A 19,756-nucleotide genomic window follows, 5' to 3' on the forward strand; every position below is an offset into this window, starting at 1 on the left:
CTATAGGACGCGCTCAACAGCGGGGGACGCGGATCGGACGCAACGAGGGGGCGGGACCTGGACGATTGTGACGTCGGGGGCGGGGGGATGGACGATTGTGACGTCGGGGGCGGGGGGATCCGGGACCCGCTCCCATTGGCCGCTGGCGCTGCCCGTCAGTGTGGGGGAGGGAGGAGGCGGGACCTGGTGGCCGGTCACGTGAGGCGGGGCCGCTGTGTCGTGGCGGGTCGACGGGAGGAGCCGTACTGCCATCGCCGGGAGATCAGGTGGGAACAGCAGCCGCCGCCGCCGCCGCCGCTCGGCCCCGCGTCCTCTCCTCTCCCCCTCCTCCCTTCCTGAGGGCGACCAGAGGCGATGGATGTCAGATGTCTGGGCGCCCTCTGGTCCTCCGTCTGCAGCGCCTCCTGGCGGCGGGAGGCCGCGGCGCAGCGTCATTGTTTCTCTGTCTGCAGCCACCCCAGTCTAATAGAAACATAGAATAGAATAGAATAGTTTCTTTATTGTCATTGTAACATGAACCATGTACAACGAAATTTAAAATGTCAGCCAGTCAGTGCAGCATTCAAACATTTCTAAAAGCTAATGATACATACAAGGTAAAATATTAAAGATAAACAACTAAATAAATATCACGGACAAAGCACGCATACACACCCAACCCTCCATCCTTCTGTCGATTCCACAGTTACCACAGTCCCTTAGTCTGTATCGCCCCTGCGTTCCTTGGCGGCTACATTTAGTGCTTTTATAGCAGTGGGGTAAAAACTGTTTTTTAGTCTATTTGTCCTTGTCCTTGTAGATCTGTACCGTCTGCCTGACGGCAACAGTTCAAACAGGGAGTGTCCGGGGTGGGAAATGTCCTTTATGATATTCTGGGATTTTTTGGTGCAGCGGGAACTGTGTAAGTCCTCCAAGGTAAGGAGAGGGCAGCCGACAATCCTCTGGGCGTTGTCAATGGCCCTCTGGAGCCTAGAACATAGACAACAGGTGCAGGAGGAGGCCATTCGGCCCTTCGAGCCAGCACCGACATTCATTGTGACCATGGCTGATCGTCCCCTATCAATAACCCGTGCCTGCCTTCTCCCCATATCCCTTGTCTCCACTAGCCCCTAGAGCTCTATCTAACTCTCTCTTACATCCATCCAGACTTGGCCTCCACTGCCCTCTGTGGCAGGGAATTCCACAAAACCACAACTCGCTGGGTGAAAAGGTTTTTTCTCCCCTCATTCTTGGGTGAGAAAATATCCTACCCTTTATTCTAAGTGTGTGGCCCCTGGTTCTGGACTCGCCCAACCTTGGGGACATTTTCCCTGCATCTAGTTTGTCCAGTCCTTTTATAATGTTATATGTTTCTATAAGATCCCCCATCCTTCTAAACTCCAGTGAATACAAGCCTAGTCTTTTCAATATTTCCTCATATGACCCCCGCCATCCCAGGGATCAATCTCGTGAACATACGCTGCTCTGCCTCAATCATAAGGATAACCTCCCTCAAATTAGGAGACCAAAACTGTACACAATACATAGAAACATAGAAAATATGTGCAGGAGTAGGCCAGTCGGCCCTTCGAGCCTGCACCGCCATTCAATATGATCAAGGCTGATCATCCAACTCAGTATCCTTTACCTGCCTTCTCAACGTACCCCCTTATCCCATTTGGCCACAAGGGCCACATCTAACTCCCTCTTAAATATAGCCAATGAACTGGCCTCAACTACCTTCTGTGGCAGAGAGTTCCCGAGCCTCACCACTCTCTTGTGTGGAAAATGTTTTTCTCATCTCGGTCCTAAAGGATTTCCCCGTTATCCTTAAACTGTGACCCCTTGTCCAGGACTTCCACAACATCGGGAACAATCTTCCTGCATCTAGCCTGTCCAAGCCCCTAAGAATTTTGTAAGTTTCTATAAGATCCCCCCTCCATCTTCTAAATTCTAGCAAGTACAAGCCAAGTCTATCCAGTCTTTCTTCATATGAAAGTCCTGCCATCCCAGGAATCAGTCTGGTGAACCTTCTCTGAACTCCCTCTAAGGCAAGAATGGATTTGGAGACCAAAACTGTACACAATATTCCAGGGGTGGTCTCACCAATACCCTGTACAACTGCAGTAGAACCTCCCTGCTCCTATACTCAAATCCTTTTGCTATGAATGCTAACATACCATTCGCTTTTTTCACTGCCTACTGCACCTGCATGCCTACTTTCAATGTTTCTCCAGCTTTTTTGTGTAACCTGCCTACTTTCAATGTGACCGTGACCCAGGTCTCGTTGCATCTCCCCTTTTCCTAATCGGCCACCATTTAGATAATAGTCTACTTTCCTGTTTTTGCCACCAAAGTGGATAACCTCACATTTATCCACATCATACTGCATCTGCCATGCATTTGCCCACTCACCCAGCCTATCGAAGTCACCTTGCAGCCTCCTAGCATCCTGCTCACAGCTAACACTGCCCCCCAGCTTCGTGTCATCCGCAAACTTGGAAATGTTGCATTCAATTCCCTCGTCCAAATCATTAATATACATTGTAAAATAGCTGGGGTCAGAGCACTGAGCCTTGCGGTACCCCACTAGTCACTCCCTGCCATTCTGAAAAGGACCCGTTTACTCCTACTCTTTGCATCCTGTTTGCTAGCCAGTTCTCTATCCACATCAATACTGAACCCCCAATACCGTGTGCTTTAAGTTTGTATACTAATCTCTTATGTGGGACCTTCTGAAAGTCCAGATATAACACATCCACTGGTTCTCCCTTATACACTCTACTAGTTACATCCTCGAAAAATTCTGTGAGATTCGTCAGACATGATTTACCTTTCGTAAATAAATCCATGCTGACTTTGTCCAATGTATCCCGTACCTCCTTCTTTGTCCAATGATTTCACCTCTTTCCAAATGTGCTGCTATCCCATCTTTAATAACTGACTCTAGCAGTTTCCCCACTACCGATGTTAGACTAACCGGTCTGTAATTCCCCGTTTTCTCTCTCCCTCCCTTTTTAAAAAGTGGGGTTACATTAGCTACCTCAGGAACAACTCCAGAACCTAAAGAGTTTTGAAAAATTATCACTAATGCATCCACTATTTCTGGGGCTACTTGCTTAAGTACTCTGGGATGCAGCCGAACCGGCCCTGGGGATTTATCGGCCTTTAATCCATTCAATTTACCTAACACCACTTCCCGGCTAACCTGGATTTCACTCAGTTCCTCCATCTCATTTGACCCGCGTCCCCCTGCTATTTCTTGCGGATTATTTATGTCTTCCTTAGTGAAGACGGAACCAAAGTAGTTATTCAATTGGTCTGCCATGTTCTTGTTCCCCATGATCAATTCACCTGTTTCTGACGCAAAGGGACCTACATTTGTTTTAACTAATCTCTTTCTCTTCCCATATCTATAAAAACGTTTGCAGTCAGTTTTTATGTTTCCTGACAGTTTTCTTTCATAATCTATTTTCCCTTTCCTAATTAAGCCCTTTGTCCTCTGCTGGACACTGAATTTCCCCCAGTCCTCTGGTAGGCTGGTTTTTCTGGCTAATTTGTACACTTCATCTTTTGTTTTGTTACTATCCCTGATTTCCCTTGTTATCCACGGATGCACTACCTTCCCTGATTTATTATTTTGCCAAACTGGGATGAACAATTGTTGTAGTTCATCCATGCAGTCTTTAGATGCCTTCCATTGCATATCCACCGTCAACCTTTTAAGAATCAATTGCCAGTCAATCTTGGCCAATTCACATCTCATACCCTCAAAGTTACCTTTCCTTAAGTTCAGAACCCTTGTTTCTGAATTAATAATGTCACTCTCCATCCTAATGAAGAACTCAACAATATTATGGTCACTCTTGCCCAAGGGGCCACACACAACAAAACTGCTAACTAACCCTTCCTCATTACTCAATACCCAGTCTAGAATAGCCTGCTCTCTCGTGGTTCCTCAACATGTTGGTTTAGAAAACTATCCCGCATACATTCCAAGAAATCCTCTTCCTCAGCACCCCTGCCAATTTGATTCACCCAATCTATATGTGGATTGAAGTCACCCATTATAATTGTTTTACCTTTGTTGCACGCATTTCTAATTTCCTGTTTGATGCCATCCCCAACTCCACTACTACTGTTTGGTGGCCTGTACACAACACCCACTAGTGTTTCCTGCCCCTTAGTTTTTCGCAGCTCTACCCATATCGATTCCACATCCTCCAAGCTAATGTCCTTCCTTTCCATTGCGTTAATCTCCTCTCTAACCAGCAACGCTACCCCACCTCCTTTTCCTTTCTGTCTATCCCCCCTGAATATGGAATATCCCTGGATGTTGAGCTCCCAGCCTTGGTCACCCTGGAGCCATGTCTCCGTGATCCCAACTATATCATCATCATTAATAGCTATTTGCACATTCAACTCATCCACCTTATTACGAATGCTCCTTGCATTGAGACACAAAGCCTTCGGGCTTGTTTTTACAATGCTCTTACCCCTTATATACAATTATGTTGAAAAGTTGCCCTTTTTTGATTTTTGCCCTGGATTTGTCTGCCTGCCACTTTTACTTTTCACCTTGCTACCTTCTACCCTAATTTTACACCCCTCTGTCTCTCTGCTCCCAAATTTAACAACCCCACCACCTCTTATTCTCTGTTTATTATTTTTTTCTTCTTTCCCCCCTACATGTTGGGCCTGAATGCTTCCCTTCTCTGCCTCCTGCCTCACACACTGTCAACTAGCTTTCTCTATTTGAGTCCCTCCCCTAACCGTTCTAGTTTAATACTCCAGATGTGGTCTTACAACCCTATACAACTGCAGTACGTCTTTGATCCTCTACTGAAATCCTCTTGTTATGAAGGCTAACATTCCATTAGCTTTCTTCACTGCCTGCTGTACCTGCATGCCAACTTTCAGTGACCGGTGTACAAGAACACCAGGTCTCGCTGCACCTCCCCCTTACCTAGCCTAAACCCATTGAGATAATAATCTGCCCCCTTATTTTTGCCGCCAAAGTGGATAACCTCACATTTATCTATATTATACTGCATCTGCCACGCATCTGCCCATTCACTCAACCTGGTTTAGAAGGATGAAAGATCTTATTGAAACATATAAGATTATTAAGAGATTGGATACGCTAGAGACATGAAACATGTTCCAGATGTTGTGAGAGTCCAGAACCAGGGGCCACAGTTTAAGAATAAGGAGGATGCCATACAGAGGAAATAAATGTTCACCCAGAGAGTTGTGAATCTGTGGAATTCTCAAAAGGCACCAGAGGACAATTCACTGGATGTTTTCAAGAAAGAGCTAGATTTAGCTGTTAGGGCTGACGGAATGAAGGGATACAGGAACGGGGTACTGATTGTGCATGATCAGTCGTGATCGTATTGAATGTCGGTGCTGGGTTGAAGGGCCGAATGGCCTACTGCACCTATTGTCTATGTTTCTATGTCACTCCACATCACCATCTATATCTCTCCTGCCACTCTCAGTCTGAGGAAGGGTCTCAACCTCGAAACATCGGCTATTCCTTCTCTCCAGAGATGCTTCCCGTCCCGCTGAGTTACTGCTTTTTTTAATCTGCTCCCACCCCCACACCCCGCCCCTTGAGGTTTTATCTCAGGTTTGCAACCTCTGCAACTGCTGTGATTGTTTCCCCTCCCCCCCCCACCCCCACCACCACGTGGCGTAGGAGCTGCGGGGGCGGGGCCGCCCGCGCATTGGTAACCGTTGCTAGGGTGGGATGGGTGACAACAATTGGCGGAGGGCAGTGTCTGTCTGAGGGGCGTGTCTACGGCTCGACCTATAGGATGTGGTCACCTGCGGCGGGGGCGGTGTTGCGGCTCTGATTGGTCTATGCAAGGAGTAGCTACCTGATCCTTGGTGATGTCGGGGCCGGGGCCACTGGCTCTACTCGTCGTAGAGGGCGGGACTCTCTCCCATTGGCCACTGGCGCTGCCCGTCACTGGATTCTTCTTCCCATGGTGCATGCCGCCACCCCCATGTGACTCAGCGCCAATCATCGGATTGGGGTGACATCAGGGTACCGGTTGTGCGTGGCGTGCGTGTGGCAGGCATCACGGCACAGGGCAGCTGGCTGGTGGATGTGTAGGCGGGCGGCTCAACACGGTGCCTGGATGCTCGATGCCCCAGGTCAGTGCGGCCCCCCGTTCCCCACTTGCCTCCTCACCACCTCTCCTCTCCCCCTCCCCTCCTTCCCTCACTTCTCCTCCCACTCTCACCCCCTCCCCCTCCTCGCTACAAGCACTAGTAATGTTCACGCGTTAATAATGTCCTGTTTGCCAGCTTGTTGACCCTCTGTGTTCCCCTCCTGCAGGGTTTAGGAGGCGGGGAAGTGAGCGGCCATTGAGGGCGGCCAGGGTGCCGGTGAGCACCCCCCCCCCACCTGCTCGTTGTGCGGGCTGAGCTTCGATGGAGGACCACATGACGGGGCACAACAAGGAAAAGCTTTATGAGTGCGATGTGTGTGGCAAGGCCTGGCAGCACCCGAGCCGGCTGGAGGCCCACCGGCGGGTGCACACGGGAGAACGCCCCTTCGACTGCTCAGAGTGCGGCAAGAACTTCGCCTGCTACGGGACCCTGAGGCGGCACAAACGCGTCCACTCTGGCGAAAGGCCATTCGGCTGCTCCATCTGCGGCAAGAGCTTCAAGACAGCGCAGGTCCTGAAGGCCCATCGGCAGGTGCACACAGGCGAGAAGCCCTATGGTTGCTCCACTTGCGGCATGAGGTTTGCCCGGTTGTCAGGGCTATGGCAGCACCGGCGGGTGCACAGCAGTGAGCGGCCCTTCACCTGCTCTAACTGCGGCAAAGGCTTCACATCGTTGCCAGAACTGAAGGTGCACAGGCGTGTGCACACCGGGGAGCGGCCCTACACCTGCAGCGACTGCGGCAAGAGCTTCACCCGTTCCAACAGCCTGCTGGAGCACCGGCACACCCACACCGGCGAGCGCCCCTTCACCTGCGCCCAGTGCGGCAAGGGCTTCACCCGCTCCAACAACCTGCTGTCCCACCAGCGGGTGCACGACTGTGAGCGCCCCATCCCCAACCCAGTGTGTGGAGAGCTCTTTGCCATGGACTCCCACGCCCTGTCTCACCAGCGCGTGCACACCAGTGGCCAGCCCTACGACTGCCCGTACTGCAGTGAGGTGTTTGACAGCTCGCGGGGTTTGCGGCAGCACTGGCGGACCCATGCCAGCGAGCGCCTGATCCCACTGCGACAAGCGTTTCAAGAACGCACAGTGACTGCAGGAGCACCAGTGGATACACATCAGAGAGAGACCCTTTGTGTGCGCTGAGTGTGGCAAGGGTTCCGCCCGCAAATCCAGCCCTTGGCAGCACTGCCATACAAGTCAAGTCAAGAGAGTTTATTGTCACGCGTCCCAGATAGGACAATGAAATTCTTGCTTGCTGCAGCATAACAATATTTTAGGCATAAATACAGATCAGAGTGACCATATACCATAGAATATATAAAGACACACATAAATAAACAGATAAAGTGCAATAGACTGTTATAGTTCATAGTTTGTTTGAAGTTGTGTTTAATATGGCTGTGGGGAAGAAGCTGTTCCTGAACCTGGATGTTGCAGATTTCAGGCTCCTGTACCTACCTGAAGGTAGCGGAGAGATGAGCGTGTGGCCGGGATGGTGTGGGTCCTTGATGATGCTGCCAGCCTTTTTGAGGCAGCGCCTGCGATAGATCCCCACGATGGTAGGGAGGTCAGAGCCGATGATGGACTGGGCAGTGGCCACAACTTTTTGCAGCCTTTTCCGATCCTGGACAATCAGGTTGCCGAACCAAGCCACGATGCAACCGGTCAGCATGTTCTCCACTGTGCACCTGTAGAAGTTCTAGAGAGTCCTCCTTGACATACCGACTCACCATAATCTTCTCAGGAAGTAGAAGCGCTGATGTGCTTTCTTTATGATTGTATCAGTGTTCTGGGACTAGGAGAGATCTTCGGAAATATGTACCCGCAGGAATTTGAAGTTCTTGACCCTATCCACCATCGACTTTGTTGATATTAATGGGATTGTGGTTCCCCATCCTACCCCTTCCGAAGTCCACAATTAGTTCCTTGGTTTGGTCTTGCTGGTGTAGGGAGCCAGGTTATTGTGCTGGCACCACTTGGTCAATCGGTCGATCTCACTTCTATACTCTGACTCGTCCCCATCAGTGATATGTCCCACAACAGTGGTGTCGTTGGCGAACTTGATGATGGAGTTCGCACTATGTCCGGCTATGCAGTCATGAGTATAGAGTGAGTACAGCAGGGGGCTGAGCACGCAGCCTTGAGGTGCTCCGGTGCTGATTGACACATTTCCACCAATACGGACAGACTGTGGTCTGTGAATGAGGAAGTCGAGGATCCAATTGCAGAGGGATGCGCAGAGACCCAGATCTGAGAGCTTGGTAACCAGCTTGGAGGGGATGATGGTATTAAATGCCGAGCGGTAGTCAGTGATTAACAGCCTGACATATGAGTTTTTGTTGTCCAAGTGGTCCAGAGCGGGGTGGAGAGCCAGTGAGATCGTATCCACCATTGATCCACCGTTGTGGCGGTAAGCGAATTGCAGTGGGTCCAGGTTTTTGTCGAGGTAGGAGTTGATTTGCGCCATGACCAGCCTCAAAGCACGTCATCACCACAGACGTTAGTGCCACTGGTCGATAGTCACCTTGCTCTTCTTGGACACCGGTATTATTGATGCCCTTTTTAATACCCACAGCAGTGAGCTTTCCCCTGCCCATCCTGTGGTAAGTGCTTCACCCACCTTGACCATCTGCTGGAGTAACGGCGAGTCCACACTGGCCAGCGCCCCTTCACCTGCCCGCTCTGTGGCAAGACCTTTGTCCACTCCTTCAGCCTGCTGGCACACCGCCACGTGGATAGGCAATGTTTAGGTAGACACAAAATGCTGGACGAAATTTATAACATTTCGGGTCAAGACTTCAGTCTCGACCCGAAACGTCACCCACTCCTTCTCTCCAGAGCTGCTGCCTGACCCGCTGAGTTACTCCAGCACTCTGTGAAACGTCACTCATCCATGTTTTCCACAGATGCAGCCTGACCCGCTGAGTTACTGCAGCACTTTGTGTCACAGTTATACAGTGTGGATGCAGGCCCTTCAGCCCAACTTGCCCACACCGACCAAGATGTGCTGGCTACATGAGTCCCGCCTACCTGTGTTTGGTCCATATCCCTCCAAACATGTCCTGTCCATGTACTTGTCTAACCGTTTCTTATGCGTTTGGATAGTCCCAGCTTCAACTACCACCTCCGGCAGCTTCTTCAATACACCCACCATCCTGTGTGAAAAAGTTACCCCTCAAATTCCTATTAAATCTTTTCCCCTTTACCTTGAACCCATGTCCTCTGGTCCTCCATTCCCACACACTGGGCAAGAGATTCAGTGCATCTAACGAAATTGTGTTCGATGCAAGATTCCAGCATCTGCAGTTTCTTGTGTCTCTCACCTATAACCAACTATCACTTCTGAAGAAGGGTCTCAACGTGAAACATCACCCGTTCCTTCACTCTAGAGATGATGCCTGTACCGCTGAGTTACTCCAGCATTTTGTGTCCACCTATCACTTTCCAGGCTTTGTCAGACCCCATCTCTCTTTTCCAGCTTCCTCCCCCGACCCTCTCTAATCAATCTTAACAAGGGTTCTGACTCAAAACGTCGTCTGTCCATTCCCAGTCCAGGGGGGCATGGGGAAAGGGGTGGGGTAGGTTGTTGAGGGGGGAGAGGTGGAATGGGGGTGAGGGAATGGGGAGGCGGTTGCAGCAGACGCATCTCGCATGCTGCTCACACCGCACCTTCAGCCTCACGCATCAGCTGCTGACGCTACTAAGAGGCTCTCTGCCCGCATGTTGCTCACGGGCTCAGCCCCGCCTCCGGGAATTTATTCTCCGTGGGTTCCGAAAGGGGCGATACCTTCATGGTGACTAACAGGTGAGAAGACCAATCTGCTGATCTCATGATTTTTTTAAACAATCATAACTTTTCTAATACTTCACCGATCAGAACAAAACATGTTGCGCTTGGAGCGGAGAACGGTGAGTAAGGTGGCAAAAACATCCTAGCGATGTAGGTTACCATTTTTGCACAAATTTTTAAAAACCGGAAGTGGACAAGATTAGAGGTTTATAATAGTATAGATAAATCAATGTAGATATAGAGGAAAGCTTATCAAGTTTATTGTCACATGTATAAATTACAGTACAGTGATATTTGACTTCCCATACAGCAATACTAAGTAAAAAGCAATGACACATAGCCACATAAAATACAATTTCACTTGTATTCGCTGGAGTTTAGAAGGATGAGGGGGTTTCTTATAGAAACATATAAAATTACAAGACCAAGTGCAGACCCGTTGGGTCTGTTCCCCCAACATGCGGTTGTGGGGGGGCAGGCTGCATGCAGCGTCACACACACTAACATACCCCCCCCGCACTCACGCTAATTACCACCCTTGATATTATATTCATATTATTAATTTGCTCCTTTTACCCCATAACCTCCCTATCTACTGGCGCATAGCCCCCAACTTGCAGTCACATCTAGAGAGGGGGGGGGGGGGGGGGGGGAGAGTGAGGGCAGAGAGAGAGAGGGGCAGAGACAGAGACACAGAGAGAGGGGCAAGAGGGAGAGGGGAGTGGAGAGGAGGAGAAGAGGGAGGGGGGGGGAGGAGAGAGAGAGAGAGGGTGAGGGGGAGAGAGAGAGAGGGGTGCTGAGAGGGGGGGGGAGGGAAGGGGGTGTGGAGGGGAGGGGGTTTAGAGGAGGGAGGGTGGGGGAGCGGAAAGAGTGCTGAGGGGGGTGAGGTGAGGGGAGCCGGAAGGGGAAGGGAAGAGGGTAGGGGTGGGGTGGGTGGAGGTGGGGGGGTTTAGGAGAGGGACGGTGGGGGAGCGGATGGAGAGGAGGAGGGGGAGAAAGGGGGAGAAGGGAGGGGGAGGAGAGGAGGAGAGGAGAGGGGAGGGAGGGAGGGGGGGAGAGGAGAGGGGGAGGAGAGGAGAGGGAGGGGGAGAGGGAGAGGGGGGGGGGGAGGGGGGGGAGGGGAGAGGGGGGGGGGGGGGGGGGGAGAGGGGGGGGGGGGGGGAGGAGGGGGAGAGGGAGTGAGAGAGGAGAGGGAGGAGGGGGAGGGGGGGGGAGAGGGGGAGGGAGGAGGGGGGGAGAGGAGAGGGGGGGAGAGAGGGGGGGGGAGGGGGGGAGGAGGGGGGGAGGGGGAGGGGGGGGGAGGGGGGAGGGGGGACAAGCGGATGCTGGGACCGATATTAGATGAGCGTGGGGGGGGGAGGAGAGGGAGGGGGGAGAGAGGGAGGGGGGGAGGGGAGGGGGGGAGGAGGGAGAGGGGGGGGGGAAGAAAAGACGGGGCGGGGGGGGGGGGGGGGGAGGGGACAGAGGGGGAGGGAGAGAGGGGGGGGGGGGGAGAGAGAGAGGGGGAGGGAGAGAGAGAGAGAGAGAGAGAGAGAGAGAGAGAGAGAGAGAGAAAGGGAGAGAGAGAGAGAGAGAGAGAGAGAGGGGAGGAGAGGGGGGGAGAGAGAGAGGGGGAGAGAGAGGGGGGGGGGAGAGAGAGAGAGAGAGGGGGAGAGAGAGAGTGACCTCCATCTTGAAGAGACTGAGTGAGGCACACCACTTCCTGGTTTTATAGTCCCTCCCCCTCCCTCTAGCAGGGGCAGCAGAGAGAATGGTGATTTATTTTAAAAACATTAATTTCTCTCTGATTTTTCATCGATGGGAACAATACTCTGGTCCAGGAAGGCACCTTTGATCGAGGTGGCCAAAAATGACGGCCGTAGGTGGCGGCGTTCTCTTGGAAATCACAGCACAGTAGGCCAAAAGCGGTCAAGATCAGACTTTTAGTAATATAGATAAAAGGACTGGACAAGCTAGATGCAGGAAAAATGTTCCCAATGTTGGGCGAGTCCAGAACCAGGGGCCACAGTCTTACAATAAAGGGGAGGCCATTTAAGACTGAGGTGAGAAAAAAACTTTTTCACGCTGCAGAGTTGTGAATTTGTGGAATTCCCTGCCACAGAGGGCAGTGGAGGCCAAATCACGGGATGGATGTAAGCGAGCATTAGATAGAGCTCTATGGGGCTAGTGGAATCAAGGGATATGGGGAGAAGGCTTCACTATTGAAGCTCCTCACGGACGATCCTCGGGAAAGGAGAAAAATTGCTTCTCCATCGAGGTAAGTAACTGAATAAAAGTTTCCCCAATTCACCCATCCCCCCCCCTCCCAATCCCCACATAAAAGGATTTGAGTATAGGAGCAGGGAGGTTCTACTGCAGTTGTACAGGGTCTTGGTGAGACCACACCTGGAGTATTGCATACAGTTTAGGTCTCCAAATCTGAGGAAGGACATTATTGCCATAGAGGGAGTGCGGAGAAGGTTCACCAGACTGATTCCTGGGATGTCAGGACTGTCTTATGAAGAAAGACTGGATAGACTTGGTTTATACTCTCTAGAATTTAGGAGATTGAGAGGGGATCTTATAGAAACGTACAAAATTCTTAAGGGGTTGGACAGGCTAGATGCAGGAAGATTGCTCCCGATGTTGGGGAAGTCCAGGACAAGGGGTCACAGCTTAAGGATAAGGGGGAAATCCTTTAAAACCGAGATGAGAAGAACTTTTTTCACACAGAGAGTGCTGAATCTCTGGAACTCTCTGCCGCAGAGGGTAGTCGAGGCCAGTTCATTGGCTATATTTAAGAGGGAGTTAGATGTGGCCCTTGTGGCTAAGGGGATCAGAGGGTATGGAGAGAAGGCAGGTACGGGATACTGAGTTGGATGATCAGCCATGATCATATTGAATGGCGGTGCAGGCTCGAAGGGCCGAATGCCTACTCCTGCACCTAATTTCTATGTTTCTATGTTTCTAAAACAAACCTAGAAACTCTACAACATACTTTTGAAACATACTTAACAAATTAAAAACAGAAGGGACAGACTGTTGGCGAGGCAGCCAGTGCTGGTGGAGCTGCCCGGTTGACACTGATTATTTGGGGGCCAATCTGTATTTTTTAATTTTTGCTTAAAAAAGACATTTATTTCATTGAAATACAACTTGGCTCCAGTGGGTAAACGAGCAATAGCCCTTGTTTCCACACTGTACTACTTGACTCTAACACGAAGTCCTGCAGTAGCTCGGTCGGTCAGGCAGCATCCATGGAGAAAATGGATAGGTGACGTTTCACAGAGTACTGGAGTGACTCAGCGGGTCAGGCAGCAACCGTGGAGAAAATGGATAGGTGACATTTCACAGAGTACTGGACTGACTCAGTGGGTCAGGCAGCATCTGTGGAGAACATGGATAGATGACAGTTTGGGTCGGGATCCTTCAGACTGACACTGTCAACAGATGGCGGGGTGATTGGCAGATGAGTGAAGTGACGGAGGCGAGAGAAAATAAGGAGATAAAAGGGAGTGAGATCAGATGTGATTAATGTATATGTGAAGCTTTAAAGGACAATGGTCAGGTAGCATTTAGAGTATTGCATGCAGTTCTGGTCACTCCATTACAGGACTGATGTGGAGGCTTTGGGGAAGGTGCAGAGATGGTTCATCAGAATAGATTAAAAACAAGGAATTGCAGATGCAAAAACAGACACAAGATGCTGGTGTAACTCAGGAAGCACCTCTGGAGAGAAGGAATGGGTGACTTTTCCGATCAAGACTGCAGAGGGTCTCGACCCAAAACGTTACCCATTTTTTCCAGCATTTGAAATGAATGAATGAATATGTTTATTGGCCAAGTATTCACATACAAGGAATTTGCCTCGGTGCTCCAACCGCAAGTGACATGACATACAGTGACAGCTAGGAATGACATAAAAAATATTAATAACAAAACATTATCGATTAAACATGTCAATTAAATAAAATACCAGAGCAAAAGGAGGCTACAGATTGTTGGTTATTGAGTAGAGCTACTGCTCGTGGATAAAAGCTGTTTTTATGTCTGGCTGTGGCAGCTTCGACAGTCCGGAGTTGCCTTCCAGAGGGAAGTGCTTCAAATAATTTGTGGCCAGGGTGAGAGGGGTCAGAAATGATCTTACCCGCTCGCTTCCTGGCCCTTGCAGCGTACAGTTGGTCAATGGAGGGATGGTTGCAGCCAATACCCTTCTCAGCTGATCGTACGATTCGCTGCAGCCTCTGGATGTCGTGCTTGGTGGCTGAGCCAAACCAGACCGTGATGGAGAAGGTGAGGACAGACTCTATGATGGCCGTATAGAATTGGACCATTATTGCCTGTGGCAGATTGTGCTTCCTCAGCTGCCGCAGAAAGTACATCCTCTGTTGTGCCTTTTTGACTGTAAATCGATGGTCGCCCCCCAATTGTCCTTGGAGATGATGGTCCGTAGGAACTTAAAATACTCCACAGATGTGACTGTGTGACTGTTGGTGATAATGAGTGGGGTGAGTGGAAGAGGAGCTCTCCTAAAGTCTACAAACAACTACACTGTCTCAAGAGCAGAGCTCCCGGTTGTTTTGATGGCACCAGGCCAGCAGTGTGTTACTTCCTGTCTGTAGGCAGCTTCCTCCCCATTCTGGATCAGTCCGATCAGGGTTGTGTCGTCCGCAAACTTGAAGCTTGACAGAGGAGTCAGTGGAGGTGCAGTCATTGGCGTAGAGAGAGTAGAGGGGAGGGGAGGGTACGCAGCCTTGCGGTGCTCCTATGCTGAGGGATGTGCTTTCCCAGCCTCACATGCTGCTTCCTGTTTGTCAGCAAGCTGGTGATCTACCGACGGAGGGGTTCAGGCACAGTCAACTTGGAAAGTTTGGAGTGTCGTAGCTCTGGCACAAGGGTGTTGAATGCAGAGCTAAAACAGCCCCTATCCACAGCAGGGAGAGACGCTCACCACTGTGGATACGCCGGTGCTGCTACAGGCTGGACATGCGGGTGAAACCCATGCCACAATCAGGGCACTCAATGTGTCCCTCTCTGCTGTGTATCCGCTGGTGCTCCCGCAGCCCCCGTGCTCTTTTGAAACGCTTGCCGCAGTGGGAGGAGCTGGTCACTGGCATGGGCCCGCAACCCCCGCGAGCTGTCAAACGCCTCACCGCAGGCTGTCGTCGGGCTGGCCACTGGTGTGCACGTGCTGGTGAGACAGGGCATGGGAGGCAATGGCAATGCGCGCTCGACACACCGGGCTGGGTAAGGCACAGTCGCCGGCGTGCACCCGCAGGTGGGACAGCAGCCTGTGTAAGCGGTGGTAGCCCTTGCCGCACTGGGCGCAGGTGTAGGGGTGCTCACCGGTGTGGGTGCGCTGGTGCTCCAGCAGGCTGTCGGAGCGGGTGTAGCCCTTGCCGCACTGGGCGCAGGTGAAGGGGCGCTCACCGGTGTGGGTGTGCTGGTGCTCCAGCAGCCTGTCGGTGCGGGTGAAGCCCTTGCCGCAGTCGCTGCAGGTGTAGGGCCGCTTTCCGTTGTACAGGCACCCGTGCACTTTCAGGTCCTGCGACGACTGGAAGTATTTGCCGCAGTGGGAGCAGTTGAAGGGCCGCTCACTGGTGAAGGGCTGCTCACTGGTGAAGGGCCGCTCACTGGTGTGCACCCGCCAGTGCACCCGCAGCCCCGACAACCGGGCAAAGCTCTTGCCGCAGGTGGAGCAGCCATAGGGCTTCTCGCCCGTATGCACCCGCCGGTGGTTCTTCAGATCTTGCGCCCTCTTGAACTTGTTGCCGCAGTGGAAGCAGTCGAAGGGGCGTTCTCCCGTGTGCACCCGACGGTGGATCTCCAGGTGACTCGCGTACTGCCAGGCCTTGCCACACACGTCACACTCATAACGCTTCTCATTGTTGTGCTCCGTCATGTGGTCCTCCACCGAAGCTCAGCCCGCACACCGAGCAGATGGGGGGGCTCACCGGCACCCTGGCCGCCCTCAATCGCCGCTCATGTCCCCGTCTGTCCGTCCACAGCAACGGCTTCTAAACCCTGCAGGAGCGGAACACAGAGTGTCAACAAGCTGGCAAACAGGACATCACTAATGCGTGAACTTTACTAGAGCTTGATGGGGGAGTGTGAGAGGGGGTCGAGGTGGTTTCTGGCTGAACGGGAGAGAGAGGGGTGGGAGTGAGGGGGAAGGCCGAAATGTTACCCATTCCTTCCAGCATTTTGTGTCTATCTAAACAGCGCCAATCCACGTAGCAGTGTGCCAGCAGGCTGGAGGAGCAGGAAAAGGCCTTGCCACAGAGCAGGCAGGTGAAGGGGGGCACTAGCCGATGAGGACCTGCCGGTGCTCCAGCAGGTGGTCAAGGTGGGTGAGGCCCTTACCACAGGACGAGCAGAGGAAGGGACGCTCACCGTTGCTGCCACAGGCTGGACATGCGGGTGAAACCTTTTTCACAGAGAGAGTCTGGAATTCTCTGCCTCAGAGGGCGATGGAGGCCGGATCTCTGGATACTTTCAAGAGAGAGCTTGATAAGGCTCTTAAAGATAGCGGAGTCAGGGGATATGGGGAGAAGGCAGGAACGGGGCACTGATTGTGCATGATCAACCATGGTCCAAATGAATAGGTGCTGGCTCAAAGGGCCGAATGGCCTACTCCTGCACCTATTGGCATCCATGCCACTCAGCGTACTCAAAGGGATTTTCTCTGGTATGTAGCCGCTGGTGCTCCCGCAGGCCCCGTGCGCTCTTGAAACACGGGGGGGGGGGAATCTTGTAGAAACATATAAAATTATAGGAGGACTGTACATGCTAGATACAGGAAAAATGTTCCCAATGTTGGACGAGTACAGAACCAGGGGACACATAGCCTTAGAATAAAGGGGAGGTGAGAAAATACTTTTTCACCCAGAAAGTTGTGAATTTGTGGAATTCCCTGCCACAGTGGGCAGTGAAGGCCAAGTCACTGGATGGATTTAAGAGAGTGTTAGATAGAGCTCTAGGGGCTAGTGAGTCAAGGGATATGGGGAGAAGGCAGGCACGGGTTATTGATTGGGGACGATCAGCCATGATCACAATGAATGGCGGTGCTGTCTCGAATGGCCTCCTGCTGCACCTATTTTCTATGTTTCTATCAAAGATCCTATAGCTAAAGATAGCTTGCTCCTGCAAAATGCAATAGGCTGACGTGTAGTACGTTACAGAGGGGATCCTGGGCATTTTTCCCCGCCCATTTTAGTAACCGGAGCATACCTGACCCGACCCGACTCGCAGTGTAATCAATGTTGCGGGTCAACAGTTTGTGTGTGTGATATAGGGTTAGATTCATAATTCTGTCAGTTCATACTTATGTTAATGCTTGTCAAGAATAAAATTTGACTTTGGTAATTGTCTTTTTTAATGGTTTTTAAATCATTTCTTTTTAAATGGCTCACAAGCAGCGTTTGAGTTGATTTTGTAGTAACCGGAACCTACCCGACCCGACCTGATTCGCAGGGTAATTAACATTGCGGAGGAACAGTTTTTGTGCGTGATATAGGGGGGTTGCACGGAAGGTCACTGGGTCATAGGGCTCGACGCACGGAGCTGCTAAATCCAACTGGAAGACATCTGTCACTTCCGGTATATCTTATTAATGCTAGAAACGCATACGTTCCTATCTGTTAAAAACCGCCACAATGTTGAATTTTTGCGCTGAAAAATATTGAGGGAGTCGGGGTAAGTGTGAGCGACATGTACACAACTTTAGAGTTCCAAAAGTGAAGCGAAATGAAGGTATAGAGAAGCGAGAACTGAAGGGATTACAGCAGCTAAAGTGCTTGGTAAACATTGAAAATATTGGGAATTATCGCGTTTGCTCACTGCATTTCATCAAGGCATTATGTGTGTTTTTCTTGATTCCTTTGGTATCTAAAAATTCTCAGAAGTGATAAATCTGGCTGTAAATTCTTCAGATGCGTTTTCATTTTGTATGTAAAAACGCACGAGAACCATGGGCGATTAAAAAAAAACACAGCCAGATTTATCACTTTTTAGATGCCAAAGGAATCAAGTAAAAACACAAATAATGCCTTACTTGATGAAATGCAGTGAGCAAACGGCCAATGTTCGCCAAGCACTCTGGCTGTTGTTGTCCCTTCAGCTCTTGTTACTATCTACCGTCAATGACTCACTTTTGGAAATCTGAAGTATGCTAAATGTCTCACACGCTTATCCCGATTTCCATAATTATTTACAGCGCAAAAATTTACTATTTCAGCGGGTTTTAACGGGCCCGCTACGCTGGAAACAATGGTAAGTGCCTACCTGCAGTTCATCGCGTGTACTCCAGTTGGTGTAGCATAGCAACAGTACGGGTCATGGGTCGTGACCCGACTGCCGTGAAACCTCCCTATAGGGTTAGATTCATAATTCTGTTAGTTCATAATTCTGTTAATTCTTGTTAAAGAATAAAATGTTTATAAACACACCTACAGGAATGTGATATAAATGTAAATAATCATATAACAAACACAAACCTCCCCGAAACTTCACACACTTATACCACCCTTTAAGGCCCTATACCACCCTTCAACTCTCCCCCCCGCACTCCCTCGCCGCCCCCGGTCCGCACACCCCCTCTCCCCCGTTGCCCCCCTGGCCGCACACCCCCCTCACCCCGGGGCGCACACCCCCCCCCCCGGGCCGCACCCCCCCCCTCACCCCGGGCCGCCCCACCCCCCCCTCCCCCCTCATCCCCGCCGCACCCCCCCCCACCCCCCGGGCACCCCCCCCCCTCACCCCGGGCCGCACACCCCCCCTCACCCCGGGCCGCACCCCCCCCCCCCCCCCGGGCCGGGGGCAACGCCCATAGGCCCCCGGCCCGCAACCCCACCCCCCCCCCCCCCCAACCACCCCCGCCCCCCCCCCCCCTCCCCCCCCTCCACCCCCCCCCCCCCCCCCCCCCCCCCCCCCCCCCGGGCCAATGTCGGCCCCCCCCCCCCCCCCCAAATTCCCGGCCCCCCCCCCTCCCCCGGGCCGCACCCCCCCTCTCCGCGCTCAAGTCAAAGACCAAAGCGAAGATACGGGACGGAGGCGGAAGCAAAGATGGCGGCGGCTGGTTGCTAAAATGGGTTCTATAATCCCCCATGAATCCGCCCGTGACCGCACTACACGTTTACGTGTGAGTTGACCATCTTGCTCCGCTAGAGGATCTTTGGTTTCTATTGCATTTACAAGGAGTGGTCTATCATGCTCCGCTATAGGATGTACAAAGGCGACCTCCCGCCCTCAGGGGGCGCTACAGTCGGAGGACCAGAGGGCGCCCAGATCCCGCTGACATCCCGCACGGTTCGGGCTCCGGCTTCGGCTCCTCGGGGTCACCGGCCGCAGGTTCGCCGTCGGGAAGGGAGGAGGGGCCGGATGTAATGACGCGAGGCCGAGCGGCGGCGGCCATTGTTCCCACCTGAGCCACGTCCCGTCGTCAAGTAACCGGCGAGCAGGTCCCGCCCCCTCTCAATGACGGGCAGCGCCAGCGGCCAATGCCAGGAGGTCCCGCATACACCCCGGCCCCGACGTCACAAAGAACTATGTCCCGCCCCCTCCCTCCCCACCACTAACGGGCAGCGCCAGCGGCCAATGGGAGCGGGTCCCGCAACCCGCCGGCCCCGACGTCACAAAGGACCAGATCCTGCCCCCTCCCTCCCCCCCACTGACGGGCAGCGCCAGCGGCCAATGGGAGCGGGTCCCGCAACCCCCCCCCCCAGCCACAAAGGAAATAGGTCGTCACAAACGGGCACCAGATCCAATGCCCAGGTCCCGCATCCCCCCCCCACTGACGACGGCAAAGAACCAGGTCAGCGGCCAATG

At 52.2% G+C, this 19,756-nt stretch overlaps 2 protein-coding genes across 4 annotated transcripts; one reads left to right on the forward strand and one right to left on the reverse strand.

Annotated features, from left to right (window-relative positions):
- The first annotated feature begins 139 nt into the window (after nucleotides 1–139).
- LOC129715815 (gastrula zinc finger protein XlCGF7.1-like) lies at nucleotides 140–8,473 on the forward strand. The gene is made up of 2 exons (XM_055665681.1): nucleotides 140–266; nucleotides 6,326–8,473. Exon 2 carries the CDS (start codon nucleotides 6,421–6,423, stop codon nucleotides 7,303–7,305), a length of 885 nt encoding a protein of 294 aa, XP_055521656.1. The 5' UTR covers nucleotides 140–266; nucleotides 6,326–6,420; the 3' UTR covers nucleotides 7,306–8,473.
- Nucleotides 8,474–11,586: 3,113 nt separating this feature from the next.
- Nucleotides 11,587–19,420, reverse strand: LOC129715816 (zinc finger protein 239-like). Of its 3 annotated transcripts, none has more exons than XM_055665682.1 (3): nucleotides 19,353–19,420; nucleotides 18,215–18,299; nucleotides 11,587–15,955 (listed from the first exon to the last, which is right to left on the reverse strand). In XM_055665682.1, the coding sequence occupies exon 3, from the start codon at nucleotides 15,831–15,833 to the stop codon at nucleotides 15,081–15,083; it is 753 nt and encodes a 250-aa protein (XP_055521657.1). In that variant the 5' UTR covers nucleotides 15,834–15,955; nucleotides 18,215–18,299; nucleotides 19,353–19,420; the 3' UTR covers nucleotides 11,587–15,080. The 3 variants fall into 3 exon arrangements, with proteins under 3 accessions (XP_055521657.1, XP_055521658.1, XP_055521659.1); XM_055665683.1 differs by lacking the exon at nucleotides 19,353–19,420 and adding an exon at nucleotides 19,069–19,213; XM_055665684.1 differs by lacking the exon at nucleotides 19,353–19,420 and adding an exon at nucleotides 19,124–19,142.
- Nucleotides 19,421–19,756: the final 336 nt, after the last annotated feature.

The sequence above is a fragment of the Leucoraja erinacea genome, unplaced genomic scaffold (genome assembly GCF_028641065.1).
Source record: "Leucoraja erinacea ecotype New England unplaced genomic scaffold, Leri_hhj_1 Leri_1427S, whole genome shotgun sequence".
Lineage (NCBI taxonomy): Eukaryota > Metazoa > Chordata > Chondrichthyes > Rajiformes > Rajidae > Leucoraja > Leucoraja erinaceus.

What these genes read in the sequence shown, in the direction of transcription:
- LOC129715815 (XM_055665681.1), top strand. Translation starts at nt 6,421, where the DNA reads ATGGAGGACCACATGACGGGGCACAACAAGGAAAAGCTTTATGAGTGC.
- LOC129715816 (XM_055665682.1), bottom strand. Translation starts at nt 15,833, where the DNA reads ATGACGGAGCACAACAATGAGAAGCGTTATGAGTGTGACGTGTGTGGC.